This window comes from Aquarana catesbeiana, linkage group LG02 (assembly GCF_042186555.1).
Source record: "Aquarana catesbeiana isolate 2022-GZ linkage group LG02, ASM4218655v1, whole genome shotgun sequence".
Classification (NCBI taxonomy): domain Eukaryota; kingdom Metazoa; phylum Chordata; class Amphibia; order Anura; family Ranidae; genus Aquarana; species Aquarana catesbeiana.
In genome coordinates this window covers 557,333,381-557,354,390 of record NC_133325.1, presented here as the reverse complement: position 1 = coordinate 557,354,390, position 21,010 = coordinate 557,333,381, and the positions used below count along the sequence as shown (strand labels likewise).

The 21,010-nt window shown below is 43.6% G+C and overlaps 2 protein-coding genes across 2 annotated transcripts in view; one reads left to right on the top strand and one right to left on the bottom strand.

Annotated features, from left to right (window-relative positions):
• DSCC1 (DNA replication and sister chromatid cohesion 1) overlaps positions 1–3,176 on the bottom strand; it is a gene marked incomplete in the record, with an annotated part of 71,934 nt that extends 68,758 nt beyond the window's left edge. Inside the window, 1 exon segment of the mRNA XM_073616002.1 lies at positions 3,019–3,176.
• A 43-nt stretch (positions 3,177–3,219) lies between these two features.
• Positions 3,220–13,068, top strand: RPL10A (ribosomal protein L10a). The gene is made up of 6 exons (XM_073616003.1): positions 3,220–3,305; positions 6,496–6,570; positions 8,300–8,380; positions 8,694–8,842; positions 11,037–11,209; positions 12,864–13,068. Exons 1-6 carry the CDS (start codon positions 3,301–3,303, stop codon positions 13,032–13,034), a joined length of 654 nt encoding a protein of 217 aa, XP_073472104.1. The 5' UTR covers positions 3,220–3,300; the 3' UTR covers positions 13,035–13,068.
• Positions 13,069–21,010: the final 7,942 nt, after the last annotated feature.

Here is a 21,010-nt window from a genome sequence, read left to right as displayed (position 1 = left end):
AAGTAGCATGGGAAAGGAAGCCAAAATAGTCTCTTTTGGCGTTCCTGCCTCAATATGCGCCTTTATCTGCGTAAGCCAATATTCCATATTGCGGGCCACTACTGTGACCGCCATGGCAGGCTTAAGGTTTCCCTGTGACGAATCCCAGGACTTCTTTAAGAGAGAGTCCATCCTTCTGTCCATGGGGTCTGCAAGAACCCCCATGTCCTCGAAGGCCAGATCTGTTTGCCTGGAAACCTGAGAAAAAGCAGCATCCAGCCTAGGGGTCTTATTCCAGACTAGAGACTCCCCTTCTGAAAAAGGAAACCTTCGCTTCAAAGCCCTTGAAAAGAAAGGTTTTCTCTCAGGATCTTTCCATTCATTCTTTATGGCCTCAACCAATACATCATGGACTGGGAAATCCTTCCTTTTTTGTTCCCCAAGACCTTTGTACATTTGGTCATGGAGCGATAACACCTTCTTTTCTTCCTGAATTCCCAAAGTGGGGTGAATAGCTCCCAAGAGCTCCTCCACTTCGTCCAGGGAAAGCTTATAGCGAGAGGTTTTTGTGGATTCCCCATCCACCTCCTCCACATCCGATTCCCTTTGAGAATCTGAAGCGGTGCTATCTGGCTCCTCCTCAATTTCCACTCTGGAGCCCCCTGGTCTCTCTCCACTAACAGAGGGAGTATCCACTGGGCTAGGTGTAACACTCTGCTGCACTGGTAAAGGACTGCTTTGGGCTTGCGGCAACTGGAAGCTAGAAAAGAGTGCCTTAAAGGACTGAAAGGTGCTAGAAAGCTCTTTGACGGATGCAGCAAGATCTGTACCCTGTTCTGCTGCCTGTTCCCTGACTAATCCATCAATGCACTCCTTGCAAAGTGCCTTGGTCCAGGATTCCCCCATACTAACTCTACAAGAGGGGCATTTTTTCTTTGAACCATGAGGCGACTTGCTTTTCTCTGTGGCTTTCTGAAAAAGAAAGAGAGAGTCGCCATAAATGCCCAATCCCACCAGTGCTTTTACAGAGGACCACCAGGAGTGCCCCCCCCAGGACCAACCACCACCAGGGTCCCAGACACACTCCCCTTCCCCCCAACCACCAGTGAGGGGAGAACACCCGTGAAGTTATCGGGATTTAGGTAAGGGAACACCACCCCAGGGTTCCACTTACCTTAGCATGGCTGGTGCTACTGTCTCCTGGAGCAGTTCTAGAGACCTCTGTCTCAGACATGTCCGCTGAGGATGGTGGTCGATCGTTTCCCCCGACAGCTGACTCTACAGCAAAGCAAGAGGGTTGCACCAGCCGAACGCTCGGTCCGTTTTCTTTCCCCGCGTCCGGAACCGGAAGACGCGGAATCGTCGGAAGTGCCCGCCCTCGGCGGAACTGACGTCACCCGTCATCCGACCCGGCCATAGAGCTTCAAACGCTGGCTGCTTGAACAAGCAGGAGAGACTCAGGCACTTCCCACAGCGCCCCCCTGGGCAGAAGAAACACGGACCTCCTCAGCTGTCTCTTTCCCCAAGAGAGGCTGAGGCGCGCCAATTCAGTTTTAAAAACAGGTAAGTATGGCTTCCCCAGCCTTTACCTAACTGAACAAACAATAGTAGAGGGAAAGAGCTAGAGAGACCCGACTCCCCCTCTTCCTCACACAAAATCTTTGGCTTCAGTCTCCCTGACTGATCCGCCACGGTTCCCAAGCAGTGTCTCCCCACCGGAGGAAACACCTGAACTGAGGGGCCGTTGGGAGGATGAGATTTAAATATTGAATTGGAAGGCGGTGTTTCCTAAGAGGGGAGGAGCCGGTGTCTCTCTATGGTGCTGTCCTGAAAGATGAATGGGGAAATATGGATTTTAACTTGTAAACACCAAATTTCAAAAATAGGCTTAGTCATGAAAGGGTTAAGGAATACCGTTTTTATAAAGGGGTGTACTTGGTCAGTAACAATGTTTAGGTAGGTGGTATGTGTCAAAAAACATCTGCATGAAAGGCAGGACCCAAGGTTTCCCAGCAAAACATTGCCATTATACTGCCTCCTCTGGCTTACCTTCATTCTTATGCCATCTCTTCCCTGGGTAAGTACCGCACACCCAACTGGCCATCCATGATGTAAAAGAAACCGTGATTCATCAGACCAGGCCACCTTCTTCCATTGCTCTGTGCTCCAGTTCTGATGCTCATGTGCCTATTCTAGCAACTTTTGGCTGTGGAGACGCGTCAGCTAAGAATGAGCTCAGGCGTGTTCGCAGCTCCACATGCCCACCAGGAAGCGCACACTGCACAGCGCTAATCACAGACAGTGAGACATTTTCCCAATCCGCAGCTGCACAGATCGGGAAATGTCTCACTACCTGTGATTAGCACTGCGCAGTGTCAGCTTCCTGGCGGGCTCTGCACGTGGAGCTGCGAACACGCCTGAGCCCATCCTAAAGCCTCGTACACACGATCGGATTTTCTGACGGGAATTGTGTGATGACAGACTGTTGGCTGACTTTCTGCCGACAAATGTTGGATGGCAGGATTATAAATTTTTCGCGGACAATAGTCTATTGTCGGATTTTCCTATCGGGTGTACACAAGTCCGTCATACAAAAGTCCAAAGTACAAACACCCATGCTCAGAACCAATGCTCACCAAACACGACATTAGCAGTTCATGTTTGTTGGCCGACAATTGAACACTGTTTGTATGCAAGACAAGTTTATAGCACACGCCCTTCGGACAAAAGTATAGATAGGCACCCTGACCAGTCTGCGCTCATGCAGCCCCATACACGTAGCTTTTTCTGCTTTCAACACATCAACTTCAGGGACAACACGTTTACTTGCTGGCTAATGTATCCCACTGACTGCCAGATGAGACAGTCAATGTTATACACTTTACCTGTCAGTGATCAGAAAGGTATGGCTGATCAGTGTAGCGTAGCCTACTAATATAATCTATACCTTATTATATATACTAGGACTATACAAACAGCACAATGCACCGTACAGACCCTGAGGTTCGCCTATGGTATGAGGGAGCGGTACATACACACCTGAGGGGAGTGGACTGAAGCCTGTACTCGGTACAGTCGGTCCAGTAGGTAATAGCGAGCGAGTAAGCGCGCGCTGCATTCTGGGAAGGGAAACTTGTCAGCGCGCTAAACTTTCAAGCCTAGCTTGGTCATGTGACCCGGAGAGTCCCAAGTGAGCCCAGCTAACAGAGCAACTTGCCACCACCAATATGGCGCACCCAAAATCCCGCGAGATTACGTGCTTCTTAAGCGTGCTCACGCAAATCTCCGCCCTTTCTAGTCGCTGAGCCCTGATAGTGCACGATGAGGTAGGCAGAGTGTGTGAGATCAATCTACCGGCATCGGTGTGCGAAGGATGAGAAATGTCACCCTGTACTGTATGTGGTGTTCGGGCTATGTGTGTTCTCCTCGGTGTGGTCGCTCTTTCCTCGGTAGAGGCTCCCTGAGAGGAGAATAGACATATGAGGCCTTGGGGCTGTACGGCTTGTAGAGGAGATGGTGGGGGTGGACGTGGGCTGTCTGTAGTGTGAATGGTTATATGATCGTGCAGTGTTCTGTGGGGTTGGAACACTGAGGTTATGGCTAGTAGTCGGTGTGTTCTGGCTGATTGTGAATGTCTACAACCCCAGTCCATGATCACTTTCTGGTCTCATCCACATCTTCAGACACTGAGCATAGATTTCCTCCCCAGTATACATTGCTAAGCTGATGGAAGTGTGTGGATCAGGACCTTCTCCTGTATGCTTGTCCTACTCAGTGTAACAGCCAGGCAACTAGTATTTTCTGATGGGGTTTGGTAATGGTGATGTACAGCCTTTCCTTAGAGAGAGTCAATCTAAAGCCAGAATTTAAAGCAGAGTTCTAGTCCCCCATTATATTCTTTTTTTTTTTTTTCCTCCCGTGTGTCTCATTACTTGCACATTAATATTTGCATGGAACAGAATCTTATCGGCAGCACACCCACACAAAGTTAAAGTCTTTAGTGAAGCATAAATATTAAAAGCACTGGATGGGCACTGGCAGGGGAAATGCAGGTAGGTTGATGCGTTTCACACTAGAGAAGAAGTGCTTACTGTGCTACCTTCATGCTTATTACTTTTAAAATTTGTAATCTTATATTCTCTCAGGAGCAGGGCCCATCTCAGATGTGGGTATCTGAAGCTCGTTCGTGTGTGTTTCCAGGATTAGGTGTAACAGGCTACCCAGCATGCACCTCCAAATCTCGTGCTTGCGCAGTAATGATGCTCTGTGAGACAAGCTGATTACAGGTTGCCCAGATAGGCAAGTGTGGTCAGGGATGTGGCAAGCCCTGCTTCCCATGGACTCCTGGGATACGTGATGCTGATATCCCAGGAGTCCATGGGAATTGTACTTGTTTATCTACAGTCCTCTCTACGTCTGTTCAAAGTGCTGAATTGACAGCTTGTCTTAGCGTTTAGAAAAAGGGGGCGGAGAGCTGAAGTTAAACTCTGCAGAGTTCAGTGAGGAGAGTTCTGAGAGCTGATTGGAGGAAAAGGATACACCCCCTTCCACACAGCTCAGGAGTAGAACCAAGGCTGTCAATTAGCTGGAGATTCCTCCCCGTCACCATTTTTCCATTTTTTTTTTTTTTTCCCCTTTTTGCACTGCTGGGGCTGTAATGAGCGGGACAGAGCGCACTGCTGATCACTGCATTGCAAGTGTGGGAGGACGTCATATGACATCGACCCAGAATGAGTACCCCACCCATCATTTGACAGTATGGCAGGTGGGAAGCGGTCTTTAGAGACAGATACAGCATAATAAATCACATTAAAGTAGGGTTCCACCCAAAAATGGAACTTCCACTTTTTGGATCCCCCCCCCCCCCTCCGGTGTCAAATTTAGCACCTTTCAGGGGGGAGGAGGGAGCAGATACCTGTCTAATACAGGTATTTGCTCCCACATCCTGGCATAGATCACCGCAGCGCTTGTGGTGACCTACGCCACTTCCGGCGCCTACACTGTCCTCCCCCGCTGTGTTCTGCGAGACACAGAACACAGCAGGGATCAGAGAGGATGCGCAGCGCAACTTGCGCATGCGCAGTAGGGAACCAGGAAGTGAAGCCGCGCGGCTTCACTTCCTTATTCCCTTACCGAGGATGGCAGCAGCCGAGAGCCAACGGACGGATCGGCTTCGGCTGCCGACATCGCGGGCTCCCTGGACAGGTAAGTGTCCATATATAAAGTCAGCAGCTGCAGTTAATATATGCTGGCTTTTAATATTTTTTTCGGCGGACCTTCATTTTAAAGACAATCATATGACTTACTTCTGATTGAAAAAATACATCAGGTTATGTAAGTAGTGGACTGACACTGAACAAAATATCAAAGGGATGGAACACAAAAGCACGTATATCGTACTGTGCACATGTAGTCCAGCAAAGTCCATTGCACAAACTCTTGCTTTTAATGCCATTGCTAACAGGGCCTTACACATGCAGGGAGTTCATTAATCTTGGTAGGCGAGATTGTACAGAGAGCTGTTGGTACATTAACAGCAGTGTTAATTGTCAATTAATACTATTTTAGTCAACTAAAATAAGACAAACCATTGAGATGACTAAGATGGCATTTTAGTCAAGACTATAGATGAAAACTAGATTGAAATTTGACATAAAAATTAACACTGTACTACCACATAAGAATATGTAGGGGGACCACTACTAAGCTGCTTAAAAGAAGAAAAATGCAAGTTTGAACTTGCCAGTAGCAGGGAACACTGTGCAGAACAGGGAATAGCAGAGAAGTATTCTCCCATTTGCATAGGTCATTCCCTGGCTGGATGAGTAAGTTATCACTTTCACTGCCATGTGACCTGCATTTCCCTCAGGATAGGAGGGACATCTTGCTAGCAGCAGAGCAACCTGTGAAAATGGGCAAGTCGCAGTGCAAGCATGACCGATTATTGGACTGCTGGCACCTCCTGAAAATGTTACCACATAAATTCAGCACAGGTACAGATTTGTAGTGTAGTTTGAAAGCTGATTGCTTAGTGAGCTTGACAGATGGTCTGTTGGACTATATTTTATGGTTTCAGCAGCGTACAAGTTTTAGTAAAGTTGAAGGGCTATGAAACCTTTTCCCTGAATGTGCAAAGAAAAGATACTTAAATTGATATTAAAGTCAAATTTTAAAAAATAAAAGCGAACCTGTCATACTTACCTGTACTGTGTAGTGGTTTTGCACAGAACAGCCCTGATCCTCCTTTGGTCCCCTGCCGGAACTTCTGGCTCCCTCCAAGTGCCCCCAGAGCAAGCAACTTGCAATGGATGCTCCGGAGCACTGACTGCATGTTTAACACACAGCCACTCAAGTGTGTTACAAGCCTTGAAAAAGCCTAAATGTCCCAGAACCTCGGCCCTTCGACTGGTAGGGCACCAAATTACATTAGGTTTGAAAATATCAGGTACTTTTTGGCTAGTGTGGAGGATTCTTTTCCATTCAAACTAACATTCATTTTTTTTTTCTACCCTGCAGCAGCAAAGTTTCTCGCGATACCCTCCATGAAGCTGTGAGGGAGGTTCTACTGGGGTCAAGAAGGAAGAGGAGAAAGTAAGTAATGTAAATACCCTGAGTTTGAGGCATTTGTTCAGCATTTTAAAGCCTCATAACTGCCGTATAGTGCCTGCCATGACCACTACATTGGCACCACATAGTGCTGTTAACACAAGAACGTTGTGTTAAATATTAAGCAACATATTGCTTTCATGAGGCATTGATGTTTGTCAAGCGCTCTCATTGATTTCAATGTAATGCTGTATAACCGCACCTTTAACGGTATCTAGAGCATTTGTGTTAGTGAAGCATTTATAAAGTGTTAATGGGGGGGCTCATGTATCCCAGAATGCACTAGGAAATAAGCTCTAGGACAGAGCAGCTCCAGCCACTTCCTGGTTGTGCAGAGCAGATGTGTGGTAACACCATTTATGTCTGTGTGCAGGCAAAAGCATGAAGTTGGCCAACAATACCTCCAGGTAGGAGCAGAGGTGCCGTGGCAAAGCTTTGTGTCAGCATAGTTGAGCTGGACCAAGTTTCAGAGATCAAAGTATACAAATCCATCTTGCAGAGAATTCACAAAATGGTCTATCATGCCACAACCTAAACATGCCTCAAAGCAAACCATTGCCTCTACATCACTTCGCACTAGAAAAGCAACGCTTTCATTGGCTTCATAAATGCAATAGGAGCTTTAATTCACATTGGGGTTTATTTACTAAAGGCAAATCCACTTAGCACTGCAAGTGCACTTGGAAGTGTAGTCGCTGTAGATCTGAGGGGGACATGCAAGAAAAAAAAAAATTTGTGTTTGTACATGATTGGATGATAGAAATCGGCAGAGCTTCCACTCATTTCAGATCTTCCCCCTTATCCCCTCAGATCTACAGCGATTGCACTTCCAAGTGCACTTGTAGTGCAAAGTGGATTTGCCGCTAGTAAATCAACCCCATTGACTCATTCATGATCAACACACGTGTGAATGAGCCCTTAGTGTTTAGTGCAGTGCTTTCCCCATTCATGTGAATGTGTAGTGTTCACTACATGTGGGGTCAACTTGGCCGCAGTTGTAAAGCATTGCTGCTGCGGCATGTAAACATCCCTCTCCGCTGCCTGTTTGCAGCATAAGTAGGGGCCATGAATTTTTGCCACCTCCAACTGCAAGTCTAAACAAGGCCTGAGTGACTGTCAGCAATAGAAAAAAAAAATGGTTACTCAAGGTATGTAAATTCTGTGTGCGCTGCTAAAAATCGTTCTGTTGCTGAGGAATCCTCATGCAAAGTCCTGAAAAACTAGACACTTTATAGACTGACTATTCATCAAAGTTTGTTTAAAGCAGAGCTCCACCCAAAAGAGGAAAGCTCCCCCCCCCCCCCCCCCCCCCCCCCCGATGAACGAATTGGCTTGGGGTGCTGACATCTCGGGAACCCTGGATGTGTCCTTTATATTAAGTTAGCAGCTACAGTATTTGTAGCTGCTGACTTATGTTTTTTTTTTTTTTTTTTTTTTTTATAGGCTGAAACTCTGCTTTAAGTAGACTTGTATCCTTTTGTTAAATTTACAGATCAATATTCTTCCTGTTAGCAGTTGCTTTTTGCATACAAAAACTGATTATCGCAGCCAGTCAACTAGATGTAGACATTAATGGTGTTGCCAATAGATACTGTTTTCTGTTAGGGGTATACAGTTCTTTGTTTTGTGTTTTTGGATAAGTTCACTGCACAAGTCTGCAGGAGTGTTAGTCTTGTGACATTAATGAAGTTCACTCTCCCTCCTTTTTATATAGGTTTCTGCAATCTGTGGAACTTCAGATCAGCCTAAAAAACTATGACCCCCAAAAGGACAAGCGTTTCTCTGGCACTGTCAGGTTGGAATACTCCTCTTATTCTCACCCATCTTTTGCCTTGCTTCTCCCTCCTAATTTTATTTTGCCTTGAGTGAGGGAAGTCAATGTGGCAAAGGACCTGGGTAGTTCAGTTCCCTGTCTTTTTGTGGTGAGCTGGACGGACCTCCACCCTGGGTCTTAAAATAATAGGGAAGGTGTGGCTTTTCAAATTTTTTTTAAAAAACCCACCGCCTAATGCTTCGGCGTTAGATAAGGTTTGTGCCTGGTTCTCCCACATTTCCTCACTCTTCTGTTTCTAGTTTTGCTAACCCTTTATTTTGTTCTGCTATCACAGGCTAAAGTCTACACCAAGGCCCAAATTCTCAGTATGCATTTTGGGAGATCAGCAGCACTGTGATGAAGCTAAGGCTGTGGATTTACCCCACATGGATATTGAAGCTCTTAAGAAACTTAACAAGAACAAGAAGCTTGTGAAGAAGTTGGGTACGTAAATTAGTTTTATATGTATTAACTAGTTTGTGCCCAAAGAAAAGGAGTTTGGCTAAGGAAAGAAACATTTGCTATAGGCAAAGGTCCACCCCTGGTTTTAAAGATTTACTAAACCTGAAAATGTATTGCAGCTTACATTTACATGCACTTACTTCCTTTTTAACAGACCAAAAGTGGCCGTTATAGGTTTGAGCCCTGGTTCACACCGATGCAGCTTTGAAATCGCACTACTTCAGCGTGATTTCAAAGCTGCACATCAAGGTGATTTGCACTGCCAATTTTATTGCGGTTTGCGACATTTAACAGTGTGTTTCAACTCCAGTCCTCAAGGCGCCCCAACAGGTCATGTTTTCAGGATTTCCCTCAGATGAGACAGCTGTGGTAATTACTAAGGCAGTGAAACTGATCAGATCACCTGTGCAAACTAATGAAAAGCCTGAAAACATGGCCTGTTGTGATCCCTTGAGGACTGAAGTCGAGAAACCCTGATTTAACAGATGCAAGTCTCAAAGAATTTGGTAAAAAGTAGTGCAGGAACCTTTTTTTCAGAATTGCTGCATTGTGAACAGTTTCATTGCCAGCAATGGGGTGTGACTTGTCATGCTATTTGGAACTGTCAAATCACATGACCAAGTTGCACCGGTCTGAATGGGGGCTTAGACAAACTATTTAACAATGAATGAGAAGTGGTGCTTACAATGGTTGGCTTAATGTATGCAAAACCTTTATCTCAAAAGGAAGAGCTGTTGCTGTAACTGCTTAAAGTGTTGGGCTTTTGTTAGTCAAGTCCATCTAAATCTGCTAGTGCATCTGCCACTACTCTTCCTCAAATTGACAACGCTGCTGTCCAAAGGTGCCTCTGTTGCTCCTCCAGAGTTAAGACACTCTAGGACTGAAATCAAGTGAAAACATAGCCTAAAAATTGAAAACTAACGTGGCTACCGAATTCAGATTGGTAAACTGCAATATACTACATTTTTGTTTAGATTTAATACCGCTTTAATTTTCACAAATTGGCAATTATGAAATCTGATATAAGGTTTAAATCCCCATTTATTAAATGCACATGTTTTGAAGTTGGGCTTTGAGCGAATCAAAAAGAACCTGTCTGGATAGACGTTGGAGCTGGCTTTCTTTTACTAATTTTTGTGAGTAATCTTCTGGAACATGAAGAATGCATTGCCTGACCAAAATGTACTGGGGCATGTATAAATTTTGAAGCCATAGGAAGAGAAAGTTCCCTGTTTTCCATAAAAAAAATTGAAGTTTGATACTTGGCATGGTGTAGTTTCACAAATTTTGTTTGTTACACTGGGTAGGTGAAATGCAATGTTTATAAAAATGTTATGCTTGCAATAACAGTACAACTTGGTAAATAAACGTTGACAATTGTGTTGTGTGTGTTTTTTTTTTTTTTTTTTTTTTTTTTATTACAAATGGAACAAGCACTGTATATGTTAAAGCAGAGGTCCGCCCACTGCTGCAAAAATTAAAAGCCAGCAGCTGCTGACTTTTAATAATTGGACACTTGCATGTCCTGGAGTCCAGCGATGTCTGCTACGCAGCTGATGTTTCCATCAGCTGTCGGGTGCATGCCGCCTCCATTGTGAGTAAGGGAACTTGGCAGTGCCTTATGGCTTCACACCAGGAACCCTGCGCATGTGTAAGGCTCTGCTCCTCTCTTCTACTGGCCTGGCAGCTGGGGCAGGAGGAGGGAGCCTGGGCGGTGATGTCAGTACCCGCAGCTGAGGCTCCTGGAAGTGGGAATGGGATACCTGTGAAAGATGGGTTTCCGCTCCCTCCCAAATGTGGCACTGGAGGTTCCACTTTTGGGTTGAACTCCGCTTTAGCAACATTTCAACTATACATGAAAGTGCCCCCTGGTGGCAGAAATGCACATTTCTTTGAGAACTGCATTGAGAAGTAGTTACTTGACCTGTATTCTAAGTCTTGCTTTTCTTCCTCAACTTGCAATAATTTAAAACTTTTTATTTAAAGTCTCATCTTTCATGTGTGTGTCGTTTTTTTGTTTTTTGTTTTTTTTGGAAAACCTGTTCCTAATTTTTCCAGGCATTTCCATCTCCTAGGTATATATTTTGGAGAGAATCAAAGTCAATAGGGTTATATTGAGTTAACTGTACTTCGTTGTGCCTGTATTTCAATATTGCTTTTTGTATTCCCTCTCCAGCTAAGAAGTATGATGCCTTTTTGGCCTCCGAATCACTTATCAAGCAGATTCCTCGTATTTTGGGACCTGGTTTGAATAAAGCAGGAAAATTTCCTTCTTTGTTGACTCACAATGAGAACATGGTGGCCAAAACTGATGAAGTCAAGTCCACCATTAAGTTTCAGATGAAAAAGGTGAGGAAATGAAGGATGGCAGTTTTCTAAATCACAAAAACTATTTGAGCTGAATTAAATCGTTGCAGAGTTCAGTTTTTGCTGTAGCTTTGTCCTTCAGAGAACTATACAACTCATAAATATGGATTCTGATGCCTAAATTGTCATTTAAATCTAAATGTAATTCTGGTAAACCAAACTGGTTGTCTCTAGTTAAAGGAGACCTAGATAGAGTACTTTGTGTTATCATCTTGACCTCTGGAAGATTTACCCCCTTTCATGACAGGGCCATTTTTTTGCTATACGGCACTGTTAATTTTAAAAGTGTTGCAATGCTGTACATGAAATTTGTCCCCCTTACCCCCCCACACACACGCACACAAATGGCTTTCTTTTGGTGGTATTTGATCAGCTCTGGGTTTTTTCTTTTTTGCACTATGAACAAAAATCATTAGTTTTGAGAAAAATATTTAATTTCTGCTATAAAAAATAAAATTTAAAAAATCAAATTTTTTCAATGTGGGCAAATATGTATTCTGCTACATATTATTGGTAAAAATTCAATAGGCATTTATTTGGTTTGCGCAAAAGTTATGGCATCTACAAACTGTACCCTTTACTGTGTGGGGTTTTTTTTTTTTTTTTTTTTTGTGTGTGGTGCGGTCAGTGACTTATAGCAGGACTGCAGTATTGCGGCGGTCAATCTGACACTTTGTGGGAACCAGTGACCCCAATACAGTGAGGGCTAAAAATTTGCAGTCACTGTACTGACTGGGGATGGGTTAATTAAGCATCTAGGGCAGTCAAAGTGGTAAATGTGTGCCTAACTAGTGTTTGCGTACTCATTGGTGCTTTTAGGCTTGAATCACCTATGCATTTTTAGTGATTTTTGCATTTTGCAGATTTGCACTGCAGAACATGTTCCATAGGAAACCATGGTAAATGGTCTGTAGTGCAAATCTGCAAAATGCAAAAAGCACTAAAAATGCATAGGTGTGAATCCAGCCTTACGGAGGGGTATGCTGAGTTTTATTTCCTGCTTTGCAGGGAATCAATCCAGCACATCTCTAACAGGACTGTTAAGTGTCTCCTCAGTGATCAGCAGGTGCCGGCGGACATCCATTAGCTGGCATTTGCTGATGGGTTCCTGCTGTGATTACAACAGAAGCAGTGTGCGTGCCCCCTACCCAGAAGTGCAGAATCACGTGTATGTATGTTCATGGCGGCTGCCCTGTAGCAGTAAATTTGCTGTAGGGCAGTCGGCAAGTGATTCTTCCTCACCTAAAATGGTTAGCCCCAACCCCCATTTCCAAAATGTGAAGTTGTCTGGAGTGGACAACTGTGTGGTCTGCAGAAGTTTTAAGCATTTCTAGCTAATCTTTCGTCATGCCTAGATAGAACTGTCCAGGGACTGGCTTCCAAGCAGCTTATGTATTGAATGCTTTTTTTTTTTTTTTTTTTTTTTTTTGAGAGCTTGTCCTTTCATTTTATAACATTATTAACTAGCTGTGGCCATGTCAAATGTAGTCTTATATTTTGTCAGAACTGTGATAGCAAGTTATCCAATTTTATTTGTAAATGCTAACTCTTCAGTGTCTCTTGTATACACAGTTAAGGAATTGTCTGTCAGATGTCAAAATTCAGCAGTCTCACTAAATGCATGTAATCTTCCTAGGTCCTGTGTTTGGCTGTGGCAGTTGGTCATGTCAAGATGACAGAGGAGGAGCTTGTCTACAACATCCACCTTTCCATTAACTTCTTGGTATCACTACTGAAAAAGAACTGGCAGAATGTTAGGGCCCTGTACATCAAGAGCACAATGGGCAAACCACAACGTCTGTACTAATTTGTGATACCAATAAAGTTTTTTTTCAACTTTAGCCTGTCTTTAAGATTTTTTTCTTTTCTGAAACACAGCCTTATTTGATAACACAAGAGACCCTAGAGATCTCTTCTGTCATACATGTCCCCCCTGCCTGTCAGCAGGTAATATCTGAGAATCGCATTCCAGACCACATTTACAGCCCGCTCTGTGTTGCAGCGCAGCAATGTGACGCATTCTTGGAAGGGACATCACATCGGCCTGGCCATTCAAGCCTACTTTTACATTATGGTATCATGCATACTAGTACATTATGGTTTAAATCTTCAGGGAGACAAATGTTTGTAAAAAATAATTTACTACTGCTTCAATGTATATCTGGGGCAAAAATGTATATTTTTTTTTTTTACATTGTACACCTGACCTTTCCCTAGGTTTTGTCTTTTTAATGTGAAAGTACAGGAAAATTCCTGATGGCATCTGTGGTCTCTGCATTTTTTTAAAGCATCGGTTGTCCTCCACTGAAATACTGGGTGTCCCATGACTACCATATATTAGAGGCGCCTTGTTCAGCCAGCAGCAGTTATGTCATTGGTGTTCAGCCACTAATTTACTAGTCATAAGAACATTCCTATTAAAGCGGAGTTCCACACAAAAATGCAACTTCCGCTTTTCGGAACCCTCCCCCCCTCCAGTGTCACATTTGGCACCTTTCAGGGGGGAGGGGGGTGCAGATACCTGTCTAAGACAGGTATTTGCACCCACTTCTGGCATAGACTCCCATGGGAGTCTACGCCTCTTCCCGTCCCCACCGCGCTGTCTCCTGGGAACACAGCTCCCAGGAGAGAGCGGGGACCACTTGGGACGCGCAGCGCGACTCGCGCATGCGCAGTAGGGAACCGGGAAGTGAAGCCGCAATGTTTCACTTCCTGATTCCCTCACCTAGGATGGCGGTGGCAGCTGCCGAGAACCGAGTGGGTTCTCGGCGTCCCCTGCCGACATCGCTGGACCCTGGGACAGGTAAGTGGCCATGTATTAAAAGTCAGCAGCTGCAGTATTTGTAGCTGCTGGCTTTTAATATATATATTTTTTTTGGCGGTGTGGGTGAACCCCCGCTTTAATCCTGCAAGCAATCCATTTATTACAAGAAGAAATATGAACTCCTTTGAATTGGTTTTCTGCAGTAATTTGCCATAAAATTATCTGATACTCTTAAGTAGCACTAATAGACAAACCATTTTAATTTCTTGTCTTTATTGAACACACCCATTAAACATTCACAGTGCTTTAGGAAAAGGCACGTTTAACCCTTGGACTTGTGTTGGGTCGAACCTCTGACTTCATGCAAGCACTTTTGGTAACACTGCACAATGTTGAGGAATTACAAAGCTGCTTCAGGTCAAACAGATTTGTAGGATGTCTGGTGTGAACTGCTCTCTTGGGGTCATTCCACAGCATCTCTGTGGGGTTGGGGTTAAGGTCTGGGCTCTGACTGGGCCACTCTAAAAGGCATTTTTGTTTTCTGAAGCCAGTCTAGTGTATTTATCTTGACTCCTATGGTTGTCCTGCTGCATCACTCCAAGTCTACTAAATATCAGCTGGCAGATGGCCACCCGGACATCCTGTAGTTATCCTATTGGTAATCTTGGGAATTTTTCAGATGGAGAGGTTGGAGCTGCACAATTAATCGTTAATCAAGATTGTGATTTCCCCCCCCCCCTTTGCAATCTTAATGCAGCATTTTCCTGATTCAGTGCAGTTGTTTCTGCTTAAGCCAACAGCTGTCAAAAAAAAAAACTTGTCAGGCTGCTTTTTTTTTTTTTTCTTTTTTTTATCACAACATTCCTCAGGCGAGATAGAGAAACATTGTAACACTTTGTTCTTTTAAAGGGGGAGTCCAGCCTGAGCTCATTTGGCTGGGCTTCTCCTATGGGTCACAGGAGTGCAATTTTACACTTGTGTCCCGTTTCCAGCAGAGAGCGGTCTGAAGTCCACTCTGCTGACGTAACACAGATTAGTTCAGGTACCATGTCATGACTCAAGTCTGGATCCACCAGGTGCCTGGACTGATGGCCATCAGCCTCTCATCGAGCTGCTGAGATGGCCACCCCTCCACAGCTCAGTGCTCCAGTGAGCGTGGAGGAGCAGGGGAGCTACTGATTGACAGGCAGCAGCTCTCTGCTTGGGGAGCCAAAAGAACAGAGCCATTGGTGGCGATTGCTCGGTTCTCAGTGCACAGATGCAGCATCCACCTAGGTAAGTATGATTGGCGAGCGGGAAAAAAGCCAAACCATACTGCTTTTAAAGATCAAAGGAATGAACTTCTGTCTGTAAATGATGCCAGTTTAATCACTTAAAGATTAAACCTTTTTCTGACACTTGTTAAAAATTAGTATTTTTTTTTTTGCTAGAAAATTACCTAGAGCCAGATATATATTTTTTTTTTTTTTTTTTTTGCAGAGACCCTAGAAAATAAAATGACAGTTGCAACATCTTCTGTAAGAAGAATCACTGTATTTGCGCAGCTGTCTTTCAAATGCAATATTTTTGGGAAAAATACTTCAATGAATTAAAAAAAACTAAACTGTAAAGTTAGCCAGATTTTTTTTTTTTTTTTTGTATGTGATGTTACACCATGAGAATCGTGATCTTTATTCTAAGCAAAAAAAGTGATTCTCATTTTAGCCAGAATCGTCTAGCTCTAGGAGAGGTAGAGTTCTTTAGTGTTGGCTCAAGGCAAGTTTTTAATTTATAATGCACAAATGTTTATTAAATATGAACTGTATATGTTTACTACAGGACATGGGGGAAGGGGTTGGTTACCATATCCCCCATCACCACAGCAAGCATCTGACTCTTAGGCTTGCAGCAGGTGGGAAGCCAAGAAGCAATAACAGACTGGTATGTAAAGTCTGGAATAAACTTGAGGCCGGGTTCACACCGCAGCATGGAGTGCCGGAGTGCACCAGCAGAGGTCTGGTGCGTGTCAGTTCAGTTTCAGGTCCTTTTTTTTTTTTTTTTTTTTTTTTTTTTTTTTTTTTTCTCCCTCTTCCTTCCACAACCCCCTGCCCCCCCCCCCCCCCAAAAAAAAATTTGGGGCTGAATTCGGAACAGAAGACACACAGGTCTCCTGTGCAGTTTGCACTGGAGCTGCTCTGGAGATGTGAACTGGCTCCATAGAGGCAGTCTCCTGATATGCAACTTAGATGTGGACAAACCCGCATCCAATTTGCACTAGTGTGGTCCCAGCCTCAGTGTTTTGACAGTACTAGGATCGCCTGTCACCAGATTGATTTCTACAAAAATTGCTACATTATGTGTTTCCCCGCATCCAATTTGCGTAGCAGGAGATTGTGACCACCTCTCTATGGAGCTGGTTCACACATCTGCGCAGCGCTTCCAAGGTGAATCTCACAGGAGTCCTGTGTCTTTTGGTCCGTTTCATATCCGAATTCAGCCCAAAATGTGGGTTGAAATTGTACCTGAAATGGTGAATGGAGATGCACCAGACCCCTGCTGTAAGCCGCTGCATTCTCCAGCGAGAACCCAACCTAAGAAATTACAAATTTACATTGTTTGATAAAAAAAAAAAAAGTTTTATTAACGCATACATATATTTGCTGTGGCATATAAACTTGACAACATGTACATATATTGTTTCAAAGTCAATACATATGCTGAATAGTATATTGTGTTCATTCTGCAAGAATATTCAGTATTCATACATAGAATTTTAGTAACTATGCAACAAGATGTATCTTCAAAAAAAGACATTCCAAACTAAAATTGATTGCATTATACACAGGTATCAGATTCTTGGAGCCAACGATCCCATATCTTATTGTACTTAGCAGGACAGCCTTTATTAATATATATACATTTCTTGTATGGCAGGGTGTTCACTTCAACCTTCCATTCTACTAGTTTAGGAGACATCTGTCTCATCCACTTTTTGGCTATGACCTTTCTTGCTGCAAAGCGTGTTTCATGAAGAAATGTTTTTGTGTATTTGTCAATTGTATCTGGAATTATACCTAAAAGAGACTGTTTTGGATCTAGTGCTAAGGGTGAGCCCATTGTATCATGGAGGAATGTCACAATTTGTTCCCACAGACCCTGAACCTTTGGACATGTCCATATCAGATGGAAAAAGGTGCCAGTCTCTTTTCCACACATTAGGCATGTAGTGGATTGTGTGTGTTTATACCTTGCCACTCTGAGGGGTGTGAGATATGCCCTGTGAAGAATGTAAAGCTGCGACAGGCGATCTGATAATTTCGGGGATACATTCCTACAAGACTCCAGTGCCTTGCCCCACTCCTCATCCTCTATTGGTCCCACATCTCTTTCCCATCTTTGTTTGAGATCATATGCTATTCTAGTAGACACTGGGGTTAAGAGCATGTTATAAAAAGCTGAAATCAATTTATTGTGGGTCTGTGTTCTTGATTACTGCCATTAGACTATTAGGTGAAGGGCATGGAAGGGAGTCAGGAAATTGTGATTTCGTCGCATGACGGACTTGTAAAAATCTAAAAAAACATCTGATTCGGAATTGTGAATTCTGCTTTAAGTGAATCAAAAGTTTTTAGATGTCTGTCTTTTAAAAAATGATGCAGATAAAATATTCCCTGCATGGATCATATAAATGTGTCTTGTATTTTGTTGAATTCAGGAAGATTCTTGTTGTGCCATACTGGCGTGTAGTCATTGAACTGTGGAATTTAAAGTTTAGAGGTGGCCAAGTCCCAAATTTTTCTATAGTGATATAGCATAGAGAATCTATTGTCCCCTAATTCCATCCCTCCCGAACCTGATGCTGTAGCGTATATCGAGTCCTTGGTTTGTTGTGCCCACCTTGGACATAGGAGCGTGAGAAACCTCTCACTGTCCATTTTATCCAAATGAAAAAGTTGTGACAACTGTGATGCAATGTAATATAGGTTAAAGCCCGGGAGAGCTGTGCCACCGAGGTCAGTCTGATTTTTGAGAGTTTGCCATGCCAGTTTGTCTACTAGCGCCTCACACGAATGGCTTAAGAAGGGACTCTAGAGATTTAAAATGCTTCAAGGGTAAGTAGACCGGAGAATGCCATAAAACATAGAGAATTTTAGGGAGTAAGATCATTTTAATTAAATTTATGTGGCCCCAAGTCCCAAGTGGGAGTTTGGACCTAACACGGATTTTATTTTTAACCATGGAAATGAGGGGGTCTATATTTAGGGATACGTAATCTGCAGAGGATCTGGATATACGGATCCCTAAATATTTGATAACATCAACTCTGAAGCGGTAGTCTAGCTTGGCATTCTGGGGGTGGGAAGCTATCAATTGGTAGAATTTGCGACTTATCCCAATTGATTTTTAATCCTGAAAATATTCCAAATTGTTCGATCGTGTGGAGTGCGGTACATAGAGATGGGCCTGGGTCCGCTAAATACAATAACCTGTCATCAGCATACATGCTGATTTTTTTCGATTAGAGAGCCCAGTCTTAGGCCTCTAATCTCTGGGTTCATTCGAATGGATATCGCAAGGGGTTCTGCCGCAAGGACATACAGTAATGGGGACAAGGGGCAGCCCTGCCTCGTGCCTCTGCTGAGGTCAAACGTCTGAGATGACCATCCATTAGCCACCACCCTGGCCCTGGGTGCCTGGTATAGCAATTGAACCAATTTGATAAATTTCGGACCGAAGCCATAACCCTCCAAACATCTCCAGAGAATACCTCCACTCCACCGAGTCGAAGGCTTTAGCTGTGTCCAAAGTTACCACAACGTGCGTGCCAACCTCCTCGTGTGTGGCCTGTAAGTTCATATAAAGTTTTCTGAGATTAAACGAGGTGTTGCGACCAGGCATGAAACCTGCCTGATCTGTGTGTATTAGTGATAAAATAACCTGATTAAGCCTAATAGATAGTACTTTGGCGAGTATTTTAATGTCAACCTGTAAAAGGGATATTGGGCGATAGGACTCCGGATATCCCAGATCTTTACCTGGTTTGGGAATAAGGACTATTATTGCCTCTGTCATAGATGGGGGTAAAGTCCCAGTCTCGAAGAGATGATTGTATAAGGTTAACAATTTAGGGGTTAATATTTTGCTAAATTGGGAGTCCGTCTGATCCTGGGGATTTAGACCTAGCAAAACTGGCAATGGCAATTGTAATTTCGTCTGTAGTAAGGGGTGCCTCCAATAAGTCTATCTGTTCCTCTGTTAACTGTGGGAAAACCACCTTCTCAAGAAAGGTGGACATTGATTGTGTTTCAGTAGGAGCTGTCGTTTTATATAAGTTAGTAAAGAAATCTCTGAAGATGGATGTAACACTAGGTGGGTCTGTTATTTGTCCCCCTCCAGTGCCATGTAGCGTGATTACCACAGGGGGCCTATCTTCACTGTGCACTAAGTAGGCCAACAACTTGCCCGCCTTTTCCCTGTACTCAAACATTTTTTGTCTGGGGAAAAAAAAAGTTTGGCTTTCTGGTATTGTAACTGGGTAACTACTCTGGTTTGTAATTTTAGCAGATCCGTGTTTGCAGGGGTTGGAGTGGTAGCAAAGTCTTTTTCAGCAGAGGATAAGTCCTCCAGCGCCTTACCGAGGGCACTGGAGGAAGTTGTCTTGATTTTGTTGATAGTACTAATTAACCTGGAGTGAGCAAATAGTTTAAAGGAGTCCCATACTGCAGAGGGTGATGCTGACTTGTCGTTCTCTATAAAATACAGTTTCCACTTATCTGTGAGCTCATCATCCTCCGGTAGAAGAGAGAGTCAAAATGGGTTTAAACGCCAAGATCGTGTTGGTTTTTCTATGGGGATACTTTAACGTAATCCAATAAGGACTATGATCCGAGAGTGTTCTGGGGCAAAATACCGCCTCCAACAGTCTTGGTATTAATCTGTGGGAAATGAATATGAAGTCTATGCGGGACATAGTATTGTGAGAGGATGAGAAACACGAGTACGATTTAGTCTGTGGGAACTTGTGACGCCATGTATATGTTAAGTGGAAGGTGGAAATAAGTTTAGAAATCCTGGTTTCATTAGGAGTATTAGGGGTGAGCGGAGTGGGTTGTAGTCTATCCAAGCTCGGGTTTAGCGTGGTATTAAAATCTCCTAGCCAAACTGCAGATATATCAGAATGGCGAGCCATAAATGAAAATCCCTTCTTTAATTATGGAAATGTTGAATGGGGGTGGTACATATAAAGCCAATATAAGTATGGGTTCTCCATATAATTTAGCTAGAATAAATATATAACGCCCCTGTGGATCAGTGGACAATTCGCACAATTCAAAATGAACCGATTTGGCTATCAAAATTGAGACTCCCCTGGCGTGGGATGTATGGGTAGAGTGGTATGCCCACCCCACCCATGGTCGGTGTGCCATCTGGATGCTCCCCTCAACGTGCGTCTCTACCAAGACTGTCACATCAGCACGCTGTTTCTTAAGGAATGTGAAAACTGCCGCGCGCTTAAATTTCTTGGCCATGCCCCTCACATTCCATGTAAGAAATTTTAGGGATGTCATAGGTAAAACCTTTTAGAATCTAAGAAAACAATTATGTTAAGCAATTTGCACTTTATGTACGAGACATATAGGTTACTAGTATGGAAGTCTTGTTGCATCAAACCTATAGCACATATTACACATGAACACTCATATGGACACAGCATTCGAAGCGTTACCTGTTGTCTGCAGTCAGTATGCACGATCAAATTAAACCAACTTATAAACAGATGAACTGCCCCCCCCCCCTGCCCTACACTGTCCCAAACTGGTGCGGGCATATTCCCTCAACTTGTATCCAACTGGGAAACATTCCAACTTCGAGATTACATAGGAAATACAGCACAACTGGCTAAGGCTCCTGGTTTGGAGTAGAGTAAGAGCTGTCATCCATATTATTAGTACTAGATAAAGTACGGTTTCTCCATCTCCTTGTTTCCGATTAAATGTATCTAGTGTGTTCCAGTAAAAATTCCAGTGATCATGGTGCTG

Excerpts from the sequence above, each read along its gene's own strand:
- RPL10A (XM_073616003.1), top strand. Across the intron at positions 8,381-8,693 it reads CGTTTCTCTGGCACTGTCAG|GCTAAAGTCTACACCAAGGC; the intron begins GTTGGAATACTC and ends CTGCTATCACAG. Across the intron at positions 8,843-11,036 it reads GAAGCTTGTGAAGAAGTTGG|CTAAGAAGTATGATGCCTTT; the intron begins GTACGTAAATTA and ends TTCCCTCTCCAG.